Genomic DNA, 22,488 nt, shown 5'->3' with positions numbered 1-22,488 from the left:
AAGTTGTTACTTCTGTAAATGATAACTGAGTAGAGAAGATTCAAATGATTTTAAGAGCTCAGCAATTTCCAGTGTCATCTGGAATGGTCAGTCTAACTTTATAGCTAAGAAATAAATCTCCAAGTTAAGTATATGTGCAAAGCCTAAACAAAATAGGCCTTTTTTTTGTACTTCTATAGATCTCTTTAAACTGAGGGACTCTCCAAATATCCTAACAAGTTTTTTTTTTTTTTAAATGTAAATAGAAGCATATGGACTGACTTCATGGTTGAAATTCTGTTTTTCTTAAGCAGTATCACAGAATACTTAAATTTAAGTTCATTTTAACTTACTTTTATTTAAAACTGTCATTCAACAATGTCAGACCTGGGAGATGACATAACCAAATGAGGCCCAATAGCAGACAAGGTGCAACTCCCGTGACATTAGTTGAAAAAAAATTACTTTATTTGTTGGTATGCTTGGACTTCTGGCTGTTGTGACTTGTTATCTCCTATAACCCAAGTACCAAAAGTGACTGGGGATGGAGGGGCTTACCATGTTTTGACCATCAGGAAGCATAACTACCAGCTGGGCATTATGGTCCCATATCATCCTCCAGAAATCCTTGATGGTATGGAGAAGAGGATGCTGGGTAATGATGAATTCATTACTCTGATAGTAACCCTATGAAACCAAAGAGAAGATAGAAAGAGCCCCAACATATGACTTTAAATATTCCAAATACATGTCTAAGCTAATGGACCTTAAGTCAAGGCAGTCTTTTTATTTTTAGATTGTGTCTGTAAATAATAATGTGATCATTATAGCTGATGTTTACAAGGCACTCTCCATACACCAGACATAGGACTAGCGTTTTCTTCCCCCTAAGTCCCTTATGTCTCACAGAAGCACTATGCAACAGGAACTGTGATCCCCCTTTTTCAGATGATTAAACTGAGGCTTAAGAAGTTAAGTGTTGTGCCCAAATCTACCTAGCTATCACGTCTAGGAGCAGACTTACCAAAATGGCACATGGACCACGTCTCCTACACTAGAAAGAACGGAAATCCAGAGGGGAGTTTATATTTCTCACTTTCCACAAGTCCCAATGCAAAGTGCCAAATTTTACACCTACTGACAACAGAACACCCTTGGTGTCCAGACACCCTGGCTTCCTCCTTTGGAGAGGAATCAGGAGGCACTTTGCAGATTTTGAGGCAGAAACCTGGAACCTGCAGCCATTGGATTGGTCATGATTTCCATGTTGCTGCTCACTAAAATCATGGCTCATTTATCCTCTTCTGCTCTGGGTCTCTCAGATCCTGTTCCTATTCCCCATGGGCTCATTTGATTCGGCATGTAATAAGATGCCACCACCACATATCTCCCTGTTTCCTGCATGAATAGTCCTAAATATTTTCTTTGCTGGATAAATGAAAAGTGGTTTTGGCATGGGAATTACAACCTTTCCATCTGAAGCCAAGCTCTCTATGATTGATAGACCTGAAATGGAACCGAGGGGCATAAAACAGCCAACTGTTTCTCATAGAAAATCTAAACACAGAAGGAAAGGATTATGTCTTAGAAATCCAGGTGTCCAAATGAGCCCAGTTCACTGGGTCAACACTGCTGCAAACCTGGATTGGTAAACTCAGGGAGACGGGCTTTCCTGAAGCCACTGTGTCCTGGGCCTGTTCAGGGTAAATGAAATGGAGCCTCTTAGATGGCTGAGTGTATGCTTTCTATGTTCTCATCAGTCCTCAATGGTGAGTTCAGTTCCTGCATTTACTGATTTGTCTTGCTTGAGGGTTCTCCAGTCCCAGCACACATAAAAACATCAAGGAATGCTGTTATTCTATTTGCCCCAATGGGCCGCAGTCTGTGGTCATTAGATTTGGCTTCTACCCACCAGTGGTGCTAACCTATGTCTGCAGCCACTGTTTCAAGAAGCCCATGCTGGTTTTGGTTCTGGTAGCACAAGCTGGTAGGCAACTTTCCAGTGATTTCTCTGACTTACCATGATATAGGAGGCATTGATGTAGTCTGGGCCTTCCCCACTCAAAGATGAAATGCCAACCCTTGATCTTTCCACTGGAACATAGAACATTCATCATGAACCACCATGCTCATAGCTCTATACCCCTTCCCGCCCACCCCCACATTGCAAAGCATAGCTGCATGTCTCAAGTTGAGTGTCTTTGATCTGTAAGCTAGCTTTTCTATGTGTTTTGCATTTTTTAGATGGACTTCAGGATTTAAGAGTCCTTTTTAACAGGTACATTATCAGGCATAATTAGAAAAATACTGAGTGAATCAATTCATTCCAAGATGTAAAAATATTGTCATATTGCCTTCAAAGTTTCTATTATAAAAGAGGGTTTTTTTTTTTTTTTTTCATGATTCAGTGTAACCTACCAGGGATGATGGAAGAAGTTCTGTTCTTTTCTCTGTTGCATTGTTTTAGGGCTGTAGAATAGTCACTCTGTTGTATATTTGATTGACTCAGGAGCTGAGAAAGAGAGTCAAGGAAAAATATAGATTATGTAAGTCACCCAAACACACACACACACACACATACACACACACACACGACCCGACCAAGAAACCAAGATAAGATACTGAATATACATATATCTGGTTTTCCAAGAATTACTTGAACTAACTCCCTGGCACATCTATGTTCTCTACACCAGGGGAGCTGGAAGAAGCACAGAATGTCTGTAGTTTGATGTTCAGCCCTGGGAGGATCTTCCCCATGGCTTCCTGTGTAGGTGTGCGCTCTCTATATCTTCCACTTACATCTCACTCTGCAGCTGGGGGTAAATTGCATGGAATGCGTGTGTGTACATATATATGTATATGGTTGGATTTCATTCATTATTTTAGTACTCCATTTCACGAATAATCTACTTGCTATTTATTCCCCAGCTAGCGAATGTTAGGATTATTTCCAGTATTTTCCTTTTCTAAACTTTGTAGCAATGAATATCTCTTGTATGTTTCTTAATACCCACACATGGAATTAGGAGTCATCAGCATTTAATTTTTGACAGTCTGATAGATGATAAGTGGTACACAATGGTTTTGACTTGCATTTCCTTAGTTACTGTGAGATTGTGAATTGTAGCATTCATTAGCCATTTAGATTTCTTCTTTGATGATTGCCTTTTTATATTTCTACTTCACTATCATTTATTAATTTGTAGAGGGTTTTGACATCTTGAATGTAAATCTATAATCTGTTTAAAAAGTTGCTAAGGTCTTTGTTCTCTTTAATCACACAGACACTCACGGCCAACTAATTTTTTAAGATTTCTGCAAATTATGTCCTTTTCTATCCTGTCTTCAAAATATATATTGCTAATATTCTTATAATAGTTATAAAACCTTTTTGTCACCTTTAGGTACCTAATTCATCTTGAATAATTTTAGTGTTTGAGGTGTGGTAAGAATCCAGTTTTACTTGTTTCCACATGGAAATTGTCCCAATTTCCTTTATTGGTTAGTCGGTCCTTTCCTCATTGATTTGTGGTGTCCTATCTGCTTAATAACGCTTTCCACATATACATGGTTCCTCTGGCTGATTTGTCTGTTTTTTAGTGTTAATATCTGCATAATAAATCTTCCATATACTGTACGACACATTTCTATTTTATTTTTTATTTTTAGTATTGCTTTGGATGACTTCACTCTTTACTTTTCTAAATGTTAATTTTAAAATCAGTTCTTGATTTCCTATGATAAATCCTGGCAGAATGTGATTGGTACCACACTGATACTTAATTTAGGAGAACCAACATCTTCACAAATTTCCATTCAGGAAAATTGTATCTATATTTATTGGTCTAATTCTATGCTCTTCAATTCAGTTTTATAATTTTTTTTCTACACATTCATTGCACCATTTGTTAAGTTTATTTTTGAGACCATAGAGTTTTTGTTTCTGTTTGCTGTGGTTGTTGAATTGGCTGTTTTTGCTCTAATATCTTTTCTAACAGTTGATAGCTAATGAGTTACAATGCTATTGATTTTCATATATACTTGTTGAACTGTAATAAGAGTTGAGTTCTAATAATAAATATTAGAACTTTTGTTTCTCTTGATGTTCTATATAGACAAGTGTATCATCTGCAAATTCTTTTCTACTTTTATACATTTTTTTTGTTTAACCTGATTTCCAGTAGAATGTTGACTAATAGTGTCAGCAGTTGACATTTCTTGTTTTTTCTTAAACCTATGAAAATTTCCAACTTTAAATTTTGTGTGTGACATTTATATTGTATCCTCTGTAAGATGAAGAAAGCTTCCTTCTATTTCTAACTTACTAAGAGTTTTTGTTCTGAATAGTACTTAATTTTGTTTACTGTTTTTTTTCTACATCTTTTGAGAGGGCCATACAATTCTCGTAACTAAATTTGTTCATATTTTCTAATGTTAAATCATCACTTCATTCTTGAAACAAACTCTACAAACCCTAATTTGTCATAATATTTAAAAAGAAAAACACACTGCTGGATTTGAGTTGCTGATATATTTTTTAAATATTTTATTTATTTTTTGAGAGAGAGAGAGGATGAGAGAGAGCATGAGCAGGGGAGGGGGAGGGACCGGGGAGAAGCTGACTCCCCGCTGAGCAGGGAGCCCAATCTCAGGACCCTGGGATCATGACCTGAGCCAAAGGCAGACGCCTAACCAATTGAGCCACCCAGGCACCCCAATATTTTTAAATAGGATTTTAGCATTTAAGTTCATAAATGAAACTGACCTATACATTTCTTTATTTATACTATCTTTGTACAGTTTTGGTATCAAAGTTACACTTGTCCAGTAAAATAGTTGGGTTTGTTTTCTACCTAGATATTTTATCCTAGAGTTTGGAATTTTCTGTCCCTTAAAAGTTTGGTAATTCTTTCAGTTCTGATTTTATTTTGGAGGTGAGATTTTTGGTAACTGATAAAATTTATTTAATGGTTATTGGTCTAGCTGGATTTTTCATTTCTTTATAAGTGTATCTTGCTTACTTTTTCTTAAAAAAATTTCATTCATGTAGGTTTTCAAATGTATTGTCACAAATATGTTCATACTATGCTTTTTAAGTTAGAAAAAAAATTTCTAAAATATTTATAATTATATCCCTGTTTTTTATCTTAATATTTATTTCTGTATACTCTCTCTTCCCTTTTCTCACCAATCTGGGCACAGGTTTGTTTGTTTTATAGTCTTTGACAGAACCTGCGTTTGGCTTTGTTTCATCTCTGTTTCTATTTAATTACTTTAACTTTCTATTTAATTTAAGAAAGCTTTAACTTGCTTAAAAATTTTCTGTCTCCCTCTTTGGGTGTACCATGCTTCTCTTCTAATTTTTACATGATGTGCCTATTTCGTTTGCTTTTATTTTTTTTATTCTCAAATGAATATATTTAAGGCTATAACTTTCTTTCTAGATACAACTTCAATTGTATCAGACAAGTTATGCTATGTAATGCTTCTGTTGACCTTTAATTCTAAAGATTTTATAATTTCCTCTTTAATAGGTCAATTATTTAAAAGAACATTTTTATTGTCCAATGTCTGGATTTTTTTCAGGGCAAGTTTTCATGGTCAATTTCTAATTTTACTGGATTAGGTTCTGAGAATATGGTCAGTATGGTATAGATTCCTTGAAATCAACTCTTCCCCTCCAGCAGCTATTTAACATCTTTATTTTAGAATATGTGTACAAACACACATGTATACCCCATGCCTGTGCACACACACATACCACACACACACATACACATTCACCTCCTGTGTCACACAGGGAATAGAAGCCACAGAATATTCCCTCAGTCTCCAGCATTGGAGCCCATACACTTCCTGCTACCACACCCATTTACGCGTCCCAGCATTTTGCCCCAATCCCTCCTAGTCTTGAATCCTTCCCCTTTGCCCCTTCTCAGGATTTCCTCTCCCTCTAATAATCTCTTCTCCCCCATGTGCCCACTGCCATGGATCTCTTTCCATTAGTTTTTTTTTTTTTAAGTAATCTCTCTTTATTTTATTTTATTTAAAGATTTTATTTATTTATTTGAGAGAGAGAATGAGATAGAGAGAGCATGAGAGGGAGGAGGGTCAGAGGGAGAAGCAGACTCCCCGCCGAGCAGAGAGCCCGATGCGGGACTCGATCCCGGGACTCCAGGATCATGACCTGAGCTGAAGGCAGTCGCTTAACCAACTGAGCCACCCAGGCGCCCTCTTTATTTTATTTTTTTAAAGTCAACTCTGTTCCCAACGTGGGGCTCAAAGTCATGACCCTAAGATCAAGAATCACATGCTCTACCGACTGAGCCACCCTTCAGCAACCCTCAGTTTGTTTCCTATGATTAAGAATCTCTTATGGTTTGTCTTCCTCTCTGATTTCGTCAGAACAATAAAATAAGACAAAAACAGAGAGGGAGGCAAACCATAAGAGATGCTGAACTCCAGGAAACAAACTGAGGGATGCTGGAGGGGAGGGGGGGTAACTGGGGGATGGGCATTAAGGAGGGCACGTGGTGTAATGAACACTGGGTGTTATATACAACTGATCAATCATTGTACTCTACGTTTGAGACTAAAATTACACTATATGTTAATTAATTGAATTTAAATTTAAGAAAATTAAAAAAAATTGAAAAATAAAATGAGGTATAACTGATATATGACATTACATTAATTTCAGGTGTGTATCAATGCATTGCAAAATAATCACAATAAGTCTAATTACATCCCTTACCATATATAGTTACAAAATATTTTTTTAAATATTTTATTTATTTATTTGACAGAGAGAGAGACACAGCGAGAGAGGGAACACAAGCAGGGGGAGTGGGAGAGGGAGAAGCAGGCTTCCTGCGGAGCAGGGAGCCCTATGTGAGACTCGAGCCCAGGACCCTGGGATCACGACCTGAGCCGAAGGCAGACACTTAATGGCTGAGCCACCCAGGTGCCCCTACAAAATCTTTTTTTTAATGATGAGAACTTTTAAGATCTACACTCTTAACAACTTTCAAATATGCAATACAGTATTATTAACCATAGTCACTATGCTGTACATTATATCCCTATACCTTATTTATTTTATAATTGGAAGTTTGTACATTTTGACCCCCTTCACCCATTTGGCCCAACCCCTACCATCTGCCTCTGGCAACCATCAATCTGTTCTCTGCATCTATGAACTTGGTTTTTTTTTTAAATTCCACATGTAAGTGGTATCATATGGTGTTTATCTTTCTCTGTCTGACTTATTTCACTGAGTTATTTCTGACTTACTTCACTTGCCATAATGCCCTCAGGGTCTATCCATCTTGTTGCAAATGGCAAGATTTCATTCTATTTTATGGCTGAATAATATACTACATTTTTTTTACCTATTCATCCATCAGTGGGCACTTAGATTGCTCCCCTATCTTAGCTATTGTAAATAATTCCGCAATGAACATAAGAGTGCAGATATCTTTTTGAGTTAGTGTTTTTGTTTTCTGCAGATAAATACCGAGAAATAAACAGACAGGTAACTTACTTCAAGGGATTGTATCTATAGAAAAACTTGAATGACTAATGTCTTATAGGACAGTGTGTGCACACACACACACACACACACACACACTTCTGTATCTCCCTAGTTAGGTGTTAACAGGAAACCGAGTCAAATGTCCCTCCCTTAATTAAGATTCTGGCCTCACAGTTGATATTTCCATTTTGATCCTGGGTTATCTAATATAAGGCATATCAACTCTTTCTTGCAGTTTTGTAGGGGTAAGTCATGCTAAAATGAGGATTCTGTTGAAAATGAGTAATACCTATATATTTTTTAATTTAGAAGAAAGCTATCCTAACAACCTAATGTTGATGTTCTATACTCGTTTATTATCTATTTCTGGAAGTCAAACTTCATACTTTCTCTTTCTTTAGTGTTCTGTTATCACTCAAACTTTGTTGAACAAGAACATTTATGTCCTCCTGGCAGGTTCAAAACGCAGCATTCACCCCTAATCCTTCTCTTACTCCTCCAAACGCACAAAAGGTGCTGACTGAGAAGGCAAAAAAACAGAAGGAATCTGTAGTGACTAATATCTTTTATGTTGTAGCCTGGAGAGAAGACGAAAAAAAAAACACCCTGCGATCTCAAGGTTTGTTAACTCTCCTGGGTTTTTCCAGGGTCTTTCACATTTTTTGTAGATATTCCTTCTTCAGAAATTGGCCCTGTTTCTCTAGGAATCCTGGGAAGTAAGAGGTTAGTATAGGAATAAGGTAGAGCAAATAACACAGCCTCCATTCCTTGGGAAAACCACAACTGTGCAAATCCCCCTAGCACAGCTAGAGGGTCCCGTAAGTTCTACTTTCTGAATTCTTTGCTGATTGATTTCTGGAAGCCAGAGAACTAGGATTGTAGAAAGTATGATATTGAACAAAACATACTCTCTTCTCTAGCTCACTGCCTTGTGACAAGGTGGGTGGGAGAAATTGGGGTTGAAGAGCTATTGTTCTGGGGTGGCCTCTTCTCTAGTCTAGGGCCTTCAAGTGAGACAGATTTTTCCAACGAGTGGCATGAACAGCCTGAGCCGGATCATTCATCGTGAAGTGGTCTGGTTTTTTCAAAGGAAAAAAGAGCACTTACACAGTCTGTATTAGGAAGTCTGCCCATCCCTTCTGTTATGCTCTGTGCCCTCCATTCTTGGACCAAGTTTGCATTTGTAAACATTAATCTAGAGTTCTTGAGAACTCTTCCTCTTGCTAGTCAAAATTAAGATTCTCCTTGAAATTGACCACGTGGTTTTGTTGCCCACTGTAAAGAGCAATACAAAGCCACTGTACCAACTGTGCTCTGAACCCGTGCACATGGCCTTGTCGACTCAAATGAGAAGCTGCAGGAACGCTGAATTGTGTGGTAACATCCAAGAGGCTTCTAAGAGAACTCACCTTGAATTGTTTCTCTAGCTTCGTTTTGCCTGTTGGTCCAGGAATGAGGAGCGTGTTGACATAGGCATGAATATGGCCGTCTGGCACCTCAGTCTCCTTACTAAGTATGGCCTCAACCAGAGCATCGTGAATGAAAACATACTGTTCCTGGCGAAACAATGACAATAGGGAACATTATTTCAGGTTTTCTTTATATATATCTAAGTACAAAAGTTCTCAATCTATTTTTCACTGACAGACAAAGAGAGTCTTACATAATGGCGGGGGTGGACCCACAAAAGATTGCTTACTAGACCTGGCAGGAAATCAGATGTAGAAAAGGAGGCAGTCAGGAGACAACGCAACTCTTCTTGTCCCTCACCTCTTTACTTCTGTGTTGACATTGGTGGGGAAGAGGCAAGGCAATGCTCTCTGCCCAGCCTCCAAACCTGCTACCTGCTTTCATATTTTGCATGAGGACTTTCCTGACTCTGTATTTCTCATGGGTCTTCTTCTTCTGTCCATTCCAATTCTTCTTTTAGTCAGTCCTATATAACTTAGTGCATTTTTATGTACAGTTTTTAATAGTTGTCTTCTAGTTCCTGTATGTGACTCTTCCCTGGTCTAATCTGACTGGAGTGTCATTTCCTCCATGGAATGAAGTTTATTTGGTTAGATATCTTTTCACCCACATGGGCCATATGTCTCTGATTGCTCTCAAGCTGCCATCCATAATTTCCAACTTAAATTCATTTTTATTTAGAAATAGGAGAAAAAATACAGATATACAGACTTTGTCCTGTGTCATGTAAACCATATGGGCTTAAAAAGGGATATAATCTGAGCATAATTCATGCTTTTAAAATATGAAAATGAATGCATTTATTCACTATATGCAGGAAAAACCTTAAGTTTTGCTAGCAGGGAGGGGTGCTGCCTAATCTACTGACTCTCTTTTTTTGAATCTTCTCTGTCATCAGTGTCATTTCAAAGATATTCCCCATTTGGTCACAAAATAGACATAATGTAGCTGGTTCACCTAGAATATACAATATATATTCTATATTATATTCACCTAGAATATATAATTCTAATATATATATATATATATTCACCTAGAATATATAATGCAATTACCTGGTGTTATGGGTCAAATCGTGTCCCCCCAAAATATGTTGAAACCCTAACCATCCCTGACCAGTACCTCAGAATGTGACCGTGTTTGTAAATAAGGTCGTTGCAGATGTAATTAGTTAAGATGAGGTAGTGACTGTTGTTCTTCTAAGAAAAAGGAATTTGGACACACAGAGAAGACCCTGTGAAGATGGAGGCAGAGACTGAATGAAGTAAGGCTGCTACAGCCAAGAATTATGCAGGGCTACTAGAAACTCAGACAAGGGAGGATCCTCCTGTAGAGGTTCCAGACACAGCATGGCTCTGCCAACACCTTGATTTTGGACTCTTATCCTCCAGAACCATAAGGCAGGAAGTTTCTGTTGTTGTAAGCCACCCAGTTGGTAGTACTTTAATACGGAAGCCCTATGAGACGAATCAACCTGGTAAAACAAAGTCTGGTCCATGCAACGTTAACATTCTAGTGACATCTCCAACCCTTAGGTAGTGACCTCGGTGGTGGGGGTAGGGGAGAAAACAACAACAACAAAAAGTATCCTTTTTCTCATACCTCAGTTTGCACCAAATAATTTCTTTGTGAACGAATGTGTTTTAAGAAGCCAAATACGTTGACAGTTCCTTCCTGTTGAATTTGCTGCAACATACTGTCTAGCACAATGTACGTGCCTGTTCTTCCCACCCCGGCGCTGAAGAGAACACAAAGAAAGAGCCATTTCAATGTCAAGCATAAGATAAATTTGAAGATAGGTCACTCCTGGCTATCTTGGAAATTAAAATAATTTTCTTCCCCAAGCAACTGAGCCACATAATAAATAATTTAGCAATCCCAAACCAAACAGTTTAGTTGTTAAGCATAATGCTTCAAATAAATTGTTTACTTTCTAATTTTTGGCTATAGGTCAAACTGTAAAACAGCCTATTTCTGTTGGAGATTTTTAATTCATTCATTCATTCGAGATTCTTAAATTTTCAATAATTGTATTTATTATTCATCATATGTGGTACAGAATGAAAACATTCCATATCAGAGTGTAGCAACTAGACATTTAATCTGAGAAAAATGAAAGCATCAGCTTCACCCAACTCTGAAAAGAAAAGGTCCTGGGTCTGTATCGCCAGGTAGACATGTTTGTGTAAAGGTTTTCACATTAATTGGAAAAAGAATTTGATAAGGCTTTCAGCTGAAAATATCGTTTCAGTGAGATCGTGAAGAATAAAGCATAACTTCAGTCATTTCTAAAGGGCCATTATCTATTGACTTCCTCAAAGCCTCTACTGGAGGGACAGAATTCATAAGCAGGGAGTCTTTTCAAATGCTTTGACAAGTAAGAAGTGCTAGAGTGGAAAATCAGCACCTGCTCCTCACAATACCCTGGTCCTCCTCCATTTGCTAAGAAACAATCCCTGACCTTCAGAGATCTGTTCCTTGCATTTTCCTGCTTCTCTCAGCTTATCATCCGGCTAACAGATGAAAAAACTCAAGATCGAGCTCTCAAATTTTGTCTGAGGATAACTCCTGAGATAGATAATTAGAATGTGTCAGATAAGCTGTATATGAAAGGAAAACATTTACTTCTGTAGAAACACAGACACCGCTTTGACAAAAATACCGTACACAGAAATCAACTTGATTTGTGTGGTCATAAAGCTTGGCACACAATCAGCACTCGGTAAATGTTTTTTTTTTTTTTAAAGATTTTATTTATTTATTTATTCATGAGAGACAGAGAGAGGCAGAGGGAGAAGCAGGCTTCCCACGGAGCAGGGAGCCCGATGCGGGACTCGATCCCAGGACCCTGGGATCATGACCTGAGCCGAAGGCAGACGCTTAACCATCTGAGCCACCCAGGCGCCCAGCACTCGGTAAATGTTAACTGTTATTTTTATTTTAACTGAAAAATACTAGATTAAAACCTCTGACACATTTTTTTTCTCTTTCTTTGAAATATCCTTACTTCTCTTCATCAAATTAGTCTTGGAAATAAAGTAATTGGGTAACGATGAGTTGATAACACCTTAATATATTAGATAGAACTCCGAAAATGAGAAAAGAATTTTGATCCCAAACTGTTTAAAAACAACCTAAAAGTATTTTGCCAAATTCTTCACCCTCTGTGCACTTTGGTTTCTCTCATATAACCCTGATATAATAACTCTACAAGAGACCACTAACTCCTAGGGACAGGGGTTGTGTCCCAAGCACTTTTACCCCATGACATTATGTCATAATAAATGTCTGTTTAATGACAAAACATGGTTCCTCCTGCCTCACCCATTTAATAAGTTAAAATCCAATTCAACAGTTCAATAGAATAATAAACATCATAAAAAATCTCTGGTGCTTTGAAATATTTAGCAATCAAATTCTGAGGCCGGCATACTCATTTTCTAGTGGTCAGTGTTTTTGAAAATGGGCATGTAATCTCATCGCCCCCTCACTTCACGCAATCATCCTGATCTTGGCAAAACCTTTGCTCCTTGGATTCCCTTTTGTTATCAGCAGGCATTCTGTGGGCTGAGAAACCTGCCTCTGAGACTCACCTGCAATGGACAACAACAGGCCCCACGGCGTGGCGCTTGGCGTGGGACGCCTTTCGCACAAAGGTGAGCAGCGGCAGCGGGTACTCTGGCGTTCCCATGTCGGGCCATTGAGTGTAATGGTAGTGTACGACCACACGCCCACTGGGTCTTCCCTTCTGGGAGCCCTGCAACAGTTCGGAGAGTTGTCACGGGAATACACACAGACGTGCGTGCATGCAAACACACTCATACACACACACAGGTCCTTAAACATTAACTGGACTTTGGTGGTACATAATGATGGTGGCGAATTTTATGTGTTAATTTGACTAAGCTATGGTGGTTAGCAGTTGGGTCGTGATGGCGAATTTTATGTGTTAATTTGACTAAGCTATGGTGGTTAGCAGTTGGGTCAAATACCAGTCATACCAGATGTTCCTGTCAAGATTTTTTTTTTTAAGATTTAATTTTTGTTTTTTGTTTTTTTGTTATTTATTTATTTATTGTTTACTTACCTTTTGATATAGTGTTCCATGATTCATTGTTTGTGTATAACACCCAGTGCTCCATTCAATACGTGCCCTCTTTAATACCCAATTAGGATTTTATTTTTATTTTTTATTTTTTTCAGTTAATGTGAAAGCCTTTACACAAACATGTCTACACCCAACGTGGGGTTCAAACTCACAACCCTTGAGATCAAGAGTCACATACTCTACTGACTGAGCCAGCCATGTGCCCATCCTTGTCAAGGTATTTTTTAGTGTGATTAACACTTAAATTAATAGATTTCAGGTAAAGCAGATCATACTCTGTGATGTGGGTAAACCTTATCCAATTAACTGAAGCCCTTAAGAATAAAGACTGAGGTTTCTTGAAGAAGAAGGAATTATCCTTGTGATTAAAACATAAAAACCTTGCCTGTATTTCTGGCATGAAGTCAATTCCTTAAAAATCTCTCTCTCTCGGGGTACTGGGTGGCTCAGTCAGTTGAGTGTCCAACTCTTGGTTTTGGCTCAGGTCATGATCTGAGGGTCATGGGATCGAGCCCCAAGTCGAGCCCAGCTCCACGCTCAGCAGAGTCTGCTTGGGATTTTCTCCCTCTTCCGCTCCTGCCACTCACACACACACTCTCTCTCCCTCTCAAATAAAATAAATAAATAAAATAAAAAAAAATCTCCCTCTCTCTCTCAATCTCAATCACACACACAGTGTTTCTCTGGAGAACCCTGATTTATACATCATTGGTTTTTTTTCCTTCCTTATTTCAATCTCCACTATTTTTAGTTGGACGCTCAGTTATCACATGGGGCAGGAACTTTCATTTGAGCATCACATCTACCATGTGGATGGCACCAAGACCATTCTGGCTCCTAAGCCAGCGCTGACAGTCAGAGACTTAGCAGCAGCGTTTGGGAATGAGGCATGGTTGTCGTAAGAACTCTCAATGCCTTTAATTCTGTATCTTTTCAGCCTGCTTTGGTTGTATCACCCACTCACTTAAAAAAAGACCAGATGTATTACTCAATTGATGATGTCCTTCATTTGTGGACTCACCTTTTTCATCTTTGTGTTTCTTAAAGTAAAACTCCTCACAGTATAATAGGCAAGCATTTGAACACTCTTCTGAGTGACCAGGAAGTTCCCGTACTCTTCACTACCATCAGCAGGCCAGTACTGGTCACATTTTCTCTGCATAAGAGAAAGTAAAGATGCTATTTCCATATTTCAAAGGCTCGATATAAGAGTTCTCCCTGAAATCAGCAGAGGTCTAACACCGGGGCAGGAATGAACTCCCTCATTCTTCCAAACATTTTCTTTCTTTCTATGTGATTGTGAGTAGTTTTTAGAGGAGACCAGGGATAGAATTACAGAGCTGAAAGACTTGAAAGGATCTGGTCCAAACTTCCCCTTTCAGATGAGGAAAGGGAGGCCAGATGTACTGAGTCACTACAAAGCAGGACTAGAATCCAGCTCCAGTGAATTAAAATCTGCAAATTTCACTCTGCACTGCTTTGCAATGAGCCCCATTGCAAAGGGGCTCATTACTTTTTCTCACTGTATGAAGAATGCATTTAAATAGCAGACAGCTTGGGGAGGCCTGGGTGGCTCAGTCAGTTAATTGTTCGACTCTGGATTTTGGCTCAGATCATGATGGCAGGGTCCTGGGATCAGGCCCTGCATCTGGGTCCACGGTCAGTGGGGAGTCTGCTTGAGGATTCTCTCTCTCTCCCCCTCTCCCTTTGACCCTCCCCCTGCGCACTCTCTCTCTTTTTCTCTCTAAGAATAAATAAATATTAAAAAAAATAAATAGCAGATAGCTTGATTTATAGTGAAACTCTGACCTACAATGTTAAGTTTCCTTTTAGCTGTCATACTTACTAGAAAGGAATCCTGATTAATTTTCTTAACTTCTGCTGCTTCCTAATGTTGACTCTATTAAAAGCAACTTAAAGCACTTCTGATGACTAGTTGGGGGATGAGATAATGGATTACCTACATACCCTTCCTTTCTCCACGAGGTTTGTTATCATGACGATAACTTCTACGTTATGCTCCCATATCATTCTCCAGAAATCTTCGGCTGTGGATTTCAGTGGGCCTTGGGCAGCAATGTAAGCTTTTGGTCTGTTGTAGCCCTAAAGAAACAAATGACAAATATTTTTTCCTACATTACTGATTCTATGCCATTTTTACTGTTCAATATGTAAGTTTTTAAGGTCAGTGCATTTTTTTCTGTAAAAGAAAAACCATAAAAAATAATCCTGCAATGGTGGAGAAACTTGATAGTACTAGCAAAGACAGCAATTCTTTAACTATGATCTTTGTAAAAAAAAAAAAAAAGTTCTCTTTGCTTTGGTACAGACACTATTTCCTGCACCCTTAGTCCAAGTACATTTAATCTAAGTCTATTTACTCTGCTAGTCTTTAATTGTGCTGCTCTGAAATGTCTTTGAGGCATTGGGGCTCAGCTGTCTACAACAGTTGGGAAATCCCCTCTCCTTGGTGATACGGAGCAGTGTTAATCACTACTAGCTCTCCTTCCCTGAGCACCCACTCTTACCCAGGATGCTTTGCGAACATTTGCCCGAATCCTTGCAAAATGGAAGCATCATCCTTGATCTGGAGATGGGGAGAAGCTCAGGGGAGTTAAGTGGCTTTCCAAGCTTTCCTGGCCACCCAGGGACAGAGCTGGGATTCAAAACCAGTTCTAACTCCAAAGCCCGTGGAAAAAAGCCTATGTTGGATGTGACATACACTTTGCCTCCTCTGGAAGCATGAAGTGGCTGCCTATACCAAATTCACTGTATCTTTATACGTGGTGCTCACTTCTCCGAATTAACTGTTCCACACGGCCTAAACCTGAAGGCAGCTAAACTGCAAGGTCAGTGTCAGGAAAAGAACTGAGCTCCACTGACATTCAACTGACCACAGTGAAAAACCAGTCAATTAGTCAGTGGTCTGTGGTCCCTGGAGATCTCTAATAGTCCCACATGGCTGGGTATCCTGAGAAGTGCCAAGATTATAAGGCCAATAACTGGTTTAGTAATCATGTGTTTGCCTTTTAGCCACAGGACTGCCTTGGGAATCTCTCCGTCGGGATTTATTGATCATGTGCTATCCATACAATATTGGGCTGGGAACTGTGGGACATTCAAAATAAGCAGGAGTCCTGTCCTTCACATTTAAAGAGTTATAAACCTATCCAAATGTATATAAACATTCTACCTTGAACATTCATTTTCAACCTGAATCACCTCTCTCACCCAGGAGAGAAACCAAGTACAAGGACTTGAGTGTTTTTCAATATGAAATCCTTTAGCCATGGGATGTCCTACTGCTGATTTGTACTTTTTATTATCTATCATATAACATGTATTAAGCACTATATAAGTACAGCACAGTGGTATAATAAATTCATAGTCTAATATAATTTCATAAATGTTTCAGTTGAAGCATGCTTACATCAACATAATTGGCATTGATGTAATCAGTCAGTTTGCCATCTTTCTCAGCAAGTTGTGCAAGCTTAACCCTACTATGATCATCTGTAATAAAAAAAAGAAAATATTTCACTATAGCATGGACTACTTTTCAACATAAAGGTCATTTATATTTACATAATGATACACCAAATACAATTAAAATAAGTGCAAATATAATTTACTTTTAGTAGGCTTTATGGGGATACAGAGATGACAAAGATAAATGTAACAAGAGCTCCTGCCTTCAGCAAGTTGTCTGATGCAGATGATGAGCACGGACTTATATACAGAAAGGAATGCTCAGGTGTCAAGGGAGGTGCAGAGTATGAGGGGGGACTTGAAGGCAGAGATTGTGTTGGTTTGGGATGATAATAAGAATTTTCATAAAGATTGGAAGGTGACATTGGTGTCTTAGATGGATTTCTAAGGATGGATCTTGGGACTGTGAACAGTGGAGAGCCACTGAAAGGGAGAGGAGGGGGTTGGAGGGGGGTGTCTCAGAAAGCTAAAGAAGGATGGCAGAGTATGCACTCTTGAATAAGGGGTTGGTGGAGGAAGAGAAAGTAGAGAGGGAAGTAGAAGGGACCTAGGAAGTTTCTGTGAATGGTTCCAGCCAACAGCTCGTTCAAGGGGACAACCTCAAGGAGCACAGCAAGGCAGGAGGACGGCTGCCTGAGAATAGGGCGGGGGTCTGGCACTGTCTATTTAAAGGGGGTGAAAATGATGCTAACTCAGACATGGTGTACTGCGGCAATGAAAACACTCTGAAATGGGGACTTTGAGATCAATTTCAGTTCTACAGAGAAATTATATGTATTTGGAAGAACGACACATTAAGAAAGGGAAATGTTACTAGAAGGAAAATTGGTAGTATCATGGGGCAGGATTTATTTATTCTTTTCAAGGATGAAAAAGTGAATACAAAAAAAAAAGAAGAAGAAGAAGTGAATACAGTCCAAACCAGGACAATTGGAGAGACATCCTGAGATATTACTGCTTCTGGGACAACAGCAGCTCAAAGAGCAGGGAATGGATGCAGAAATAGGTATATGGCAACGAAAAGATGGGTCTGATGCCAGGCTGACCTATTTTTTGTGTATTTTGGTTCTAATATTTTTATAGGGGTATTACTGGGTAGATTTGCTGGGTTGTTTTCTTCATTTCTACAATAGGACTATTATTATCTATGTGCCAGATCATTTCACGGATTAAATGAAATCATGTATTTACAGAGCCAGGCACAGAGAAGGTGTATAACAAATGTTAATCTCCATCTTCTCTTAATTACTTGGTAGGTGTTTTCCGTTTGGCTTATAGTGGGAATAGTTTAACAACTTCACCCTGTCCAAGCAGCAGCTGAATTTTGATGTGCAGCCAGGATAGTTGCTTCAGGTGAGGAAGACAAACATGAAGCAGAATGTCCTACTAAACCCTTCTAATAAAAATTTGTGTCATCCCTGTGGAAAGAAAGCGGCATCTATCCAAACTATTTAAGAAAAAGTGATAATAAAATGGTTAGTATCCAAAACATATAAAGAACTACAACCAACACCAAAAACCCCCCAAATAATCCAATTAAAAATGGGCAGAAGACGTGAACAGACGTTTTTCCAAAGAAGACATACAGATGGCCAACAGACACATGAAAAGATGCTCAATGTCACTGATCATCAGGGAAAGGCAAATCAAAACTACAACGAGATTTCACCTCACATTGTCAGAATGGTTAAAATCAACAACACAAGAAACAACAGGTGTTGGTGAGGATGTGGAGAAAGGGGAACCCTCTTGCACTGTTGGTGGGAATGCAAACTGGTGCAACTACTGTGGAAAATAGGATGGAGTTTCCTCAAAAAGTTAAAAATAGAACTACCTTATGATCCAGCAATTGTACTACAAGGTATTTATTTACCCAAGGAATACAAAAATACCAATTCAAAGGGATACATGCACCCTGATGTTTACAGCAGCATTATCTACAATAGCCAAATTGTACCCAAGCGTTTATGGACTGATGAATGGATAAAGAAAAAAATGGTATATATATACATACATACATAACACACAATGGAATATTACTCAGCTATGGAAACGAATGAGGTCTTGTCATTTGCAACGACACAGATGAAGCTAAAGTATTATACTAAGTGAAATAAGTCAGTCAGAGAAAGATAAATACATATGACTTCACTCGTATGTGTAATATAAGAAAGAAAACAAATGAGCAAAGGGAAGAAAAGAGAGAGAGAGACAAACCAAGGAACAGACTCTTAACTATAGGAAACACACTGATGGTACCAGAGGGAAGGTGAGGGGGAGATGGGTTAAATGGGTGATGGGGATTAAGGAGGGCACTTGTGATGAGCACCGGGTGTTGTGTGGAAGTGTTGAATCACTATATTGTATTATACACCTGAAACCAATACCACACTGTATGTTAACTAACTGGAATTTACATAAAAACTTAGAAAAAAAAAAAAAAGGAGTGCAGTTTCATTTTCATTGGCTTCCAGGATGGAACCAGAACTTAAATAACCAAGCTGGTAATACTGTGTTCATAGGATCCAGGGAGGCCCACTGAATATGTAAGGAAGGAGAGGAGTGTAAGTTTTGGGGGAGGGGTTGTAGATGGATTTCTAGAGATGGAGGGGAACGTAAAGGAAAATAAGAGGAAACGTGTAAACATGAGATGCTCGAAGAAAATGGAAGAAAGATGGTAATTTCATAGGAAAAAAACAGATAAATTTGCATTAGACAAAAGAGACAGCTGCTCATTGAGGAAAAAAAAAAAAACAGCTAAGAAAATAAAGGGAAAGAAGGAATAAAAAGAATCCAACTCGCCCTTTATAAGACCCCAGGAAGAATGGCAAGAAAGAGAAGAAAAGGCTAGAAGGAAAAATAAAGTCTAAAGAAAATCTATTTGGTTCATAAATTCACATAGAAGCAAATAGATCTCAAATGAAAATAGGGCCTGGGGATATAAATAATGAGGGAAACCATAAGAACAGATTTATAGCCCATGGGGCTTGAAGAAGGGCCTCGATGACAATTTGAGTTTGTTTTGTTTAAAGGAGACCTATGGTTAATTGCAGGTTGTATTTCAGTTAGAGGAATATAATGCCATGTACTAGCTAACACAAGCCTTATTCCCTGATACCAAGGTCCTGAAACAACGACACTGAGGTCTGCCGTCAGACGTGAGGACAACACAGAAGAGCCCAGGAACAACAGTGCTAACGGAGCCAGGGCTGAGTTAAGGATATACTCACAGGCAACGATATTTATGTACCGGTTCTTGTGCTTATTGTCCGGGTGATTGGAGCTGTCTGCTGTAATACCTAAATCAACAGTACAGCTCTGCACTTCCTGTAAAGAAACGTATGTACAACATTTGAACACCTAGCCTTGCAAACAAGGTGCCTTAAAAATATAACATAGATGACAACACAAATTAGTCTATCCCCCAAAAATTGTTTTTACAGGTTATAACTATTTCTTGGCTAAGAGAAAATGCAGTGAAATAATGCCTTACCTGGTAAAACTCTTTCAGTGTCTAATGAGGGAATGAATGCCAAAAAAGTAAAGAAATCAAATTCCACAGCACACGACAAATGAGAAAAAAAAGCGTTCATATTAGGTTTACAATGGAAAACTATGATCATGCAATAAATACATTCGTCAAATAGTAACAAAACAGAATGTTTCAAACAGTTGCATGCAAATCAAAACTTCTAACAATTTGGAACCTTAAAATTATGTAAAAGGAAAAAAATAACACTTTTAAAAGGGGACAGTGGTCCCCTTCTCATGCTCTCTCTATCTCATTCTCTCTTTCAAATAAATAAATAAAATCTTTAAAAAAAAAAAAAAAAGGGGACAGTGGTATAATAATATGAATATAAAAAATGCAGATGAGAAAAACCCTGTATTTGATGACATTTTGTTGCATTAGTCAGATTTGCTAATATCCAAATATAATTTTATTTGACCACTATAGCACTATTTGAAACTCTGAATTAGTGACACATTTTTTATTTATTTGGAGTAATTTTAAAGAGTAAACAGCTTCCTATTAGGTGGTTTGTAACAGATTTAGGGCTGTCAGAACATTAAAAATTCTTCTAAATTTATTTACCACATATACTATATCATTTTGAAACAAAATTTAGATAGAATTACTTTCAACATATTTAATTAGTAGACCTCTTTTTAATTTAAACCTTGATGGGTACAGAGAAATTATTTCTGCCAATTATCTTTTAAAATGATTTAAAATCCTTTTTAGAGATGTTTTTTCCATCTAAATACATTAGGTAGGAACTCACAATTATTTAGTATTAAGATAATAACATGAAAGCTTTATAATTTTTGAGAAAGTATATAACCCAAATATGAATCTGACTCATCAGCAAATGGCCCAGCCTCCCTATAGAGAAGCTTTTAAGGCCTCTTTGGCAGTAAGCCATTCTGACTCTAGATTTAAACACAATTTAGTATTATGAACCACTTAAAAGGCATAGCATTATTAGTTATTAAGCTAATTATTAAGTTAATGAAACATTTTCTTGAACCAGACTGTGAGTTAAAAGCAATGGAATTAAGAATACACTTTTAAGTAAAAATGTGAGGTCATTTTATTAATTTAATTATTATGAGCTGCTTAATAATATTGAAAATGATTTTATAGTTGTTAAAACTATGATTCTGCCTTTGTGCATGTGCTATCAGCAACTTTTATTATAAATTGTCTATTTTTCCTTGTGGCTTTGAACATTTGGAAAATGAGACCCATCCTTGACACACTCTCCCTCTTTCAATCACGATTTTGTTTGATGTGAGCCTAATAGTTTCTGTGAGTTAACACGGCACCACCTACCCTCTAATCTCCATTATGGTAAGAAAAAATAATTTGATGTTTTAAATATGTAATTCTTTATATTATTCCACTTTACTTAGTCATTACCTCTTGTTGCTTTCTATTTCAACGACTCAGATTTCTTTTAAGATTAAATGAATTGGCTTCTGTTATTTTTAATTTAGTGAAAATGTATCACATTTCACTTCTTGTTCTTTTGATTTCTTAAAGCTTTCTAATTTATGGCATTTTCCTTCCCTAAACATATCTTGGCTGATGTGACTCCTGGGAAGCAAGTGCTGGGTACAAGGGGGAGAGTGGGACACCCTCTGATCAGGATCAGTGCTCAAAGTGCTTCAAAGAGGGAGATCCATAGAGCAGTTCTGGGTTGAGGGTGGAGACAGAAAAGCAAAGTGATGTTTCCTAGAGGGGAGGGGCTAGAGAGGAGGCTAAAGATCTCTTGCTTGCTGGAATGGAAAGTATTACGTTTGAAAATCACAAACCTAGGTTTGAATCCCAGCCCTGCTATTTTTTTAAAATTAATTAGTTGTTTATTTAAACTGAAGTATAATTAACATGCAGTGTTATATTAGTTGTAGTGTACAGTATAATGATTCAATAATTCTACACATCACTCAATGCTCATCGAGATAAGTGTCCCAGCGCTACCATTTATAAGTTGTTAACTGACTTCTAGGGAAGTGGACTTTATCAGTAATATGAATAGAGATAAAAATCAAATAACTTCCAGAGTTGGGTGAAGATTGAATGTAGAAGCATTTAGTGTGACAAACAGCATATTAGCAAGTGCTCAATGATGGTAACTTTATTTTTTTGTGGTTGTCATTGTTAACTCTGGACTTAAGTCTGCTTAACTGAGAGTTTAGTGGGCCATGGTAAATTTGCAGCAAATTTTTCTGCCTCTTCTAACCAAAATTATTTTATGGAATATTACTAGAAAAATTTTTACTGATTGTGCAGTTCAAATGTTTTTTAGAAACGCATATTTTCTTGAGGAGAAGATAGGACTTTACCTCGTATAATATTTATTAGACCTTGTATAATAAATGCTTCTGCATTTACACTGAT

The 22,488-nt window shown here is 37.9% G+C and overlaps 1 protein-coding gene across 1 annotated transcript in view; it reads right to left on the bottom strand.

The window, feature by feature from the left end:
- PTPRZ1 (protein tyrosine phosphatase receptor type Z1) overlaps nt 1–22,488 on the bottom strand; it is a 116,292-nt gene that overhangs the window by 5,593 nt on the left and 88,211 nt on the right. Inside the window, 11 exon segments of the mRNA XM_021699345.1 lie at nt 538–666; nt 2,000–2,073; nt 2,398–2,491; nt 8,926–9,072; nt 10,589–10,724; nt 12,580–12,743; nt 14,116–14,250; nt 15,063–15,197; nt 16,525–16,607; nt 19,814–19,910; nt 20,077–20,097. Coding sequence (XP_021555020.1) covers nt 538–666; nt 2,000–2,073; nt 2,398–2,491; nt 8,926–9,072; nt 10,589–10,724; nt 12,580–12,743; nt 14,116–14,250; nt 15,063–15,197; nt 16,525–16,607; nt 19,814–19,910; nt 20,077–20,097 — 1,215 coding nt within the window.

This window comes from Neomonachus schauinslandi, chromosome 12, assembly GCF_002201575.2.
Source record: "Neomonachus schauinslandi chromosome 12, ASM220157v2, whole genome shotgun sequence".
Classification (NCBI taxonomy): Eukaryota; Metazoa; Chordata; class Mammalia; order Carnivora; family Phocidae; genus Neomonachus; species Neomonachus schauinslandi.
This window is presented reverse-complemented; position numbering and strand designations above follow the sequence as displayed.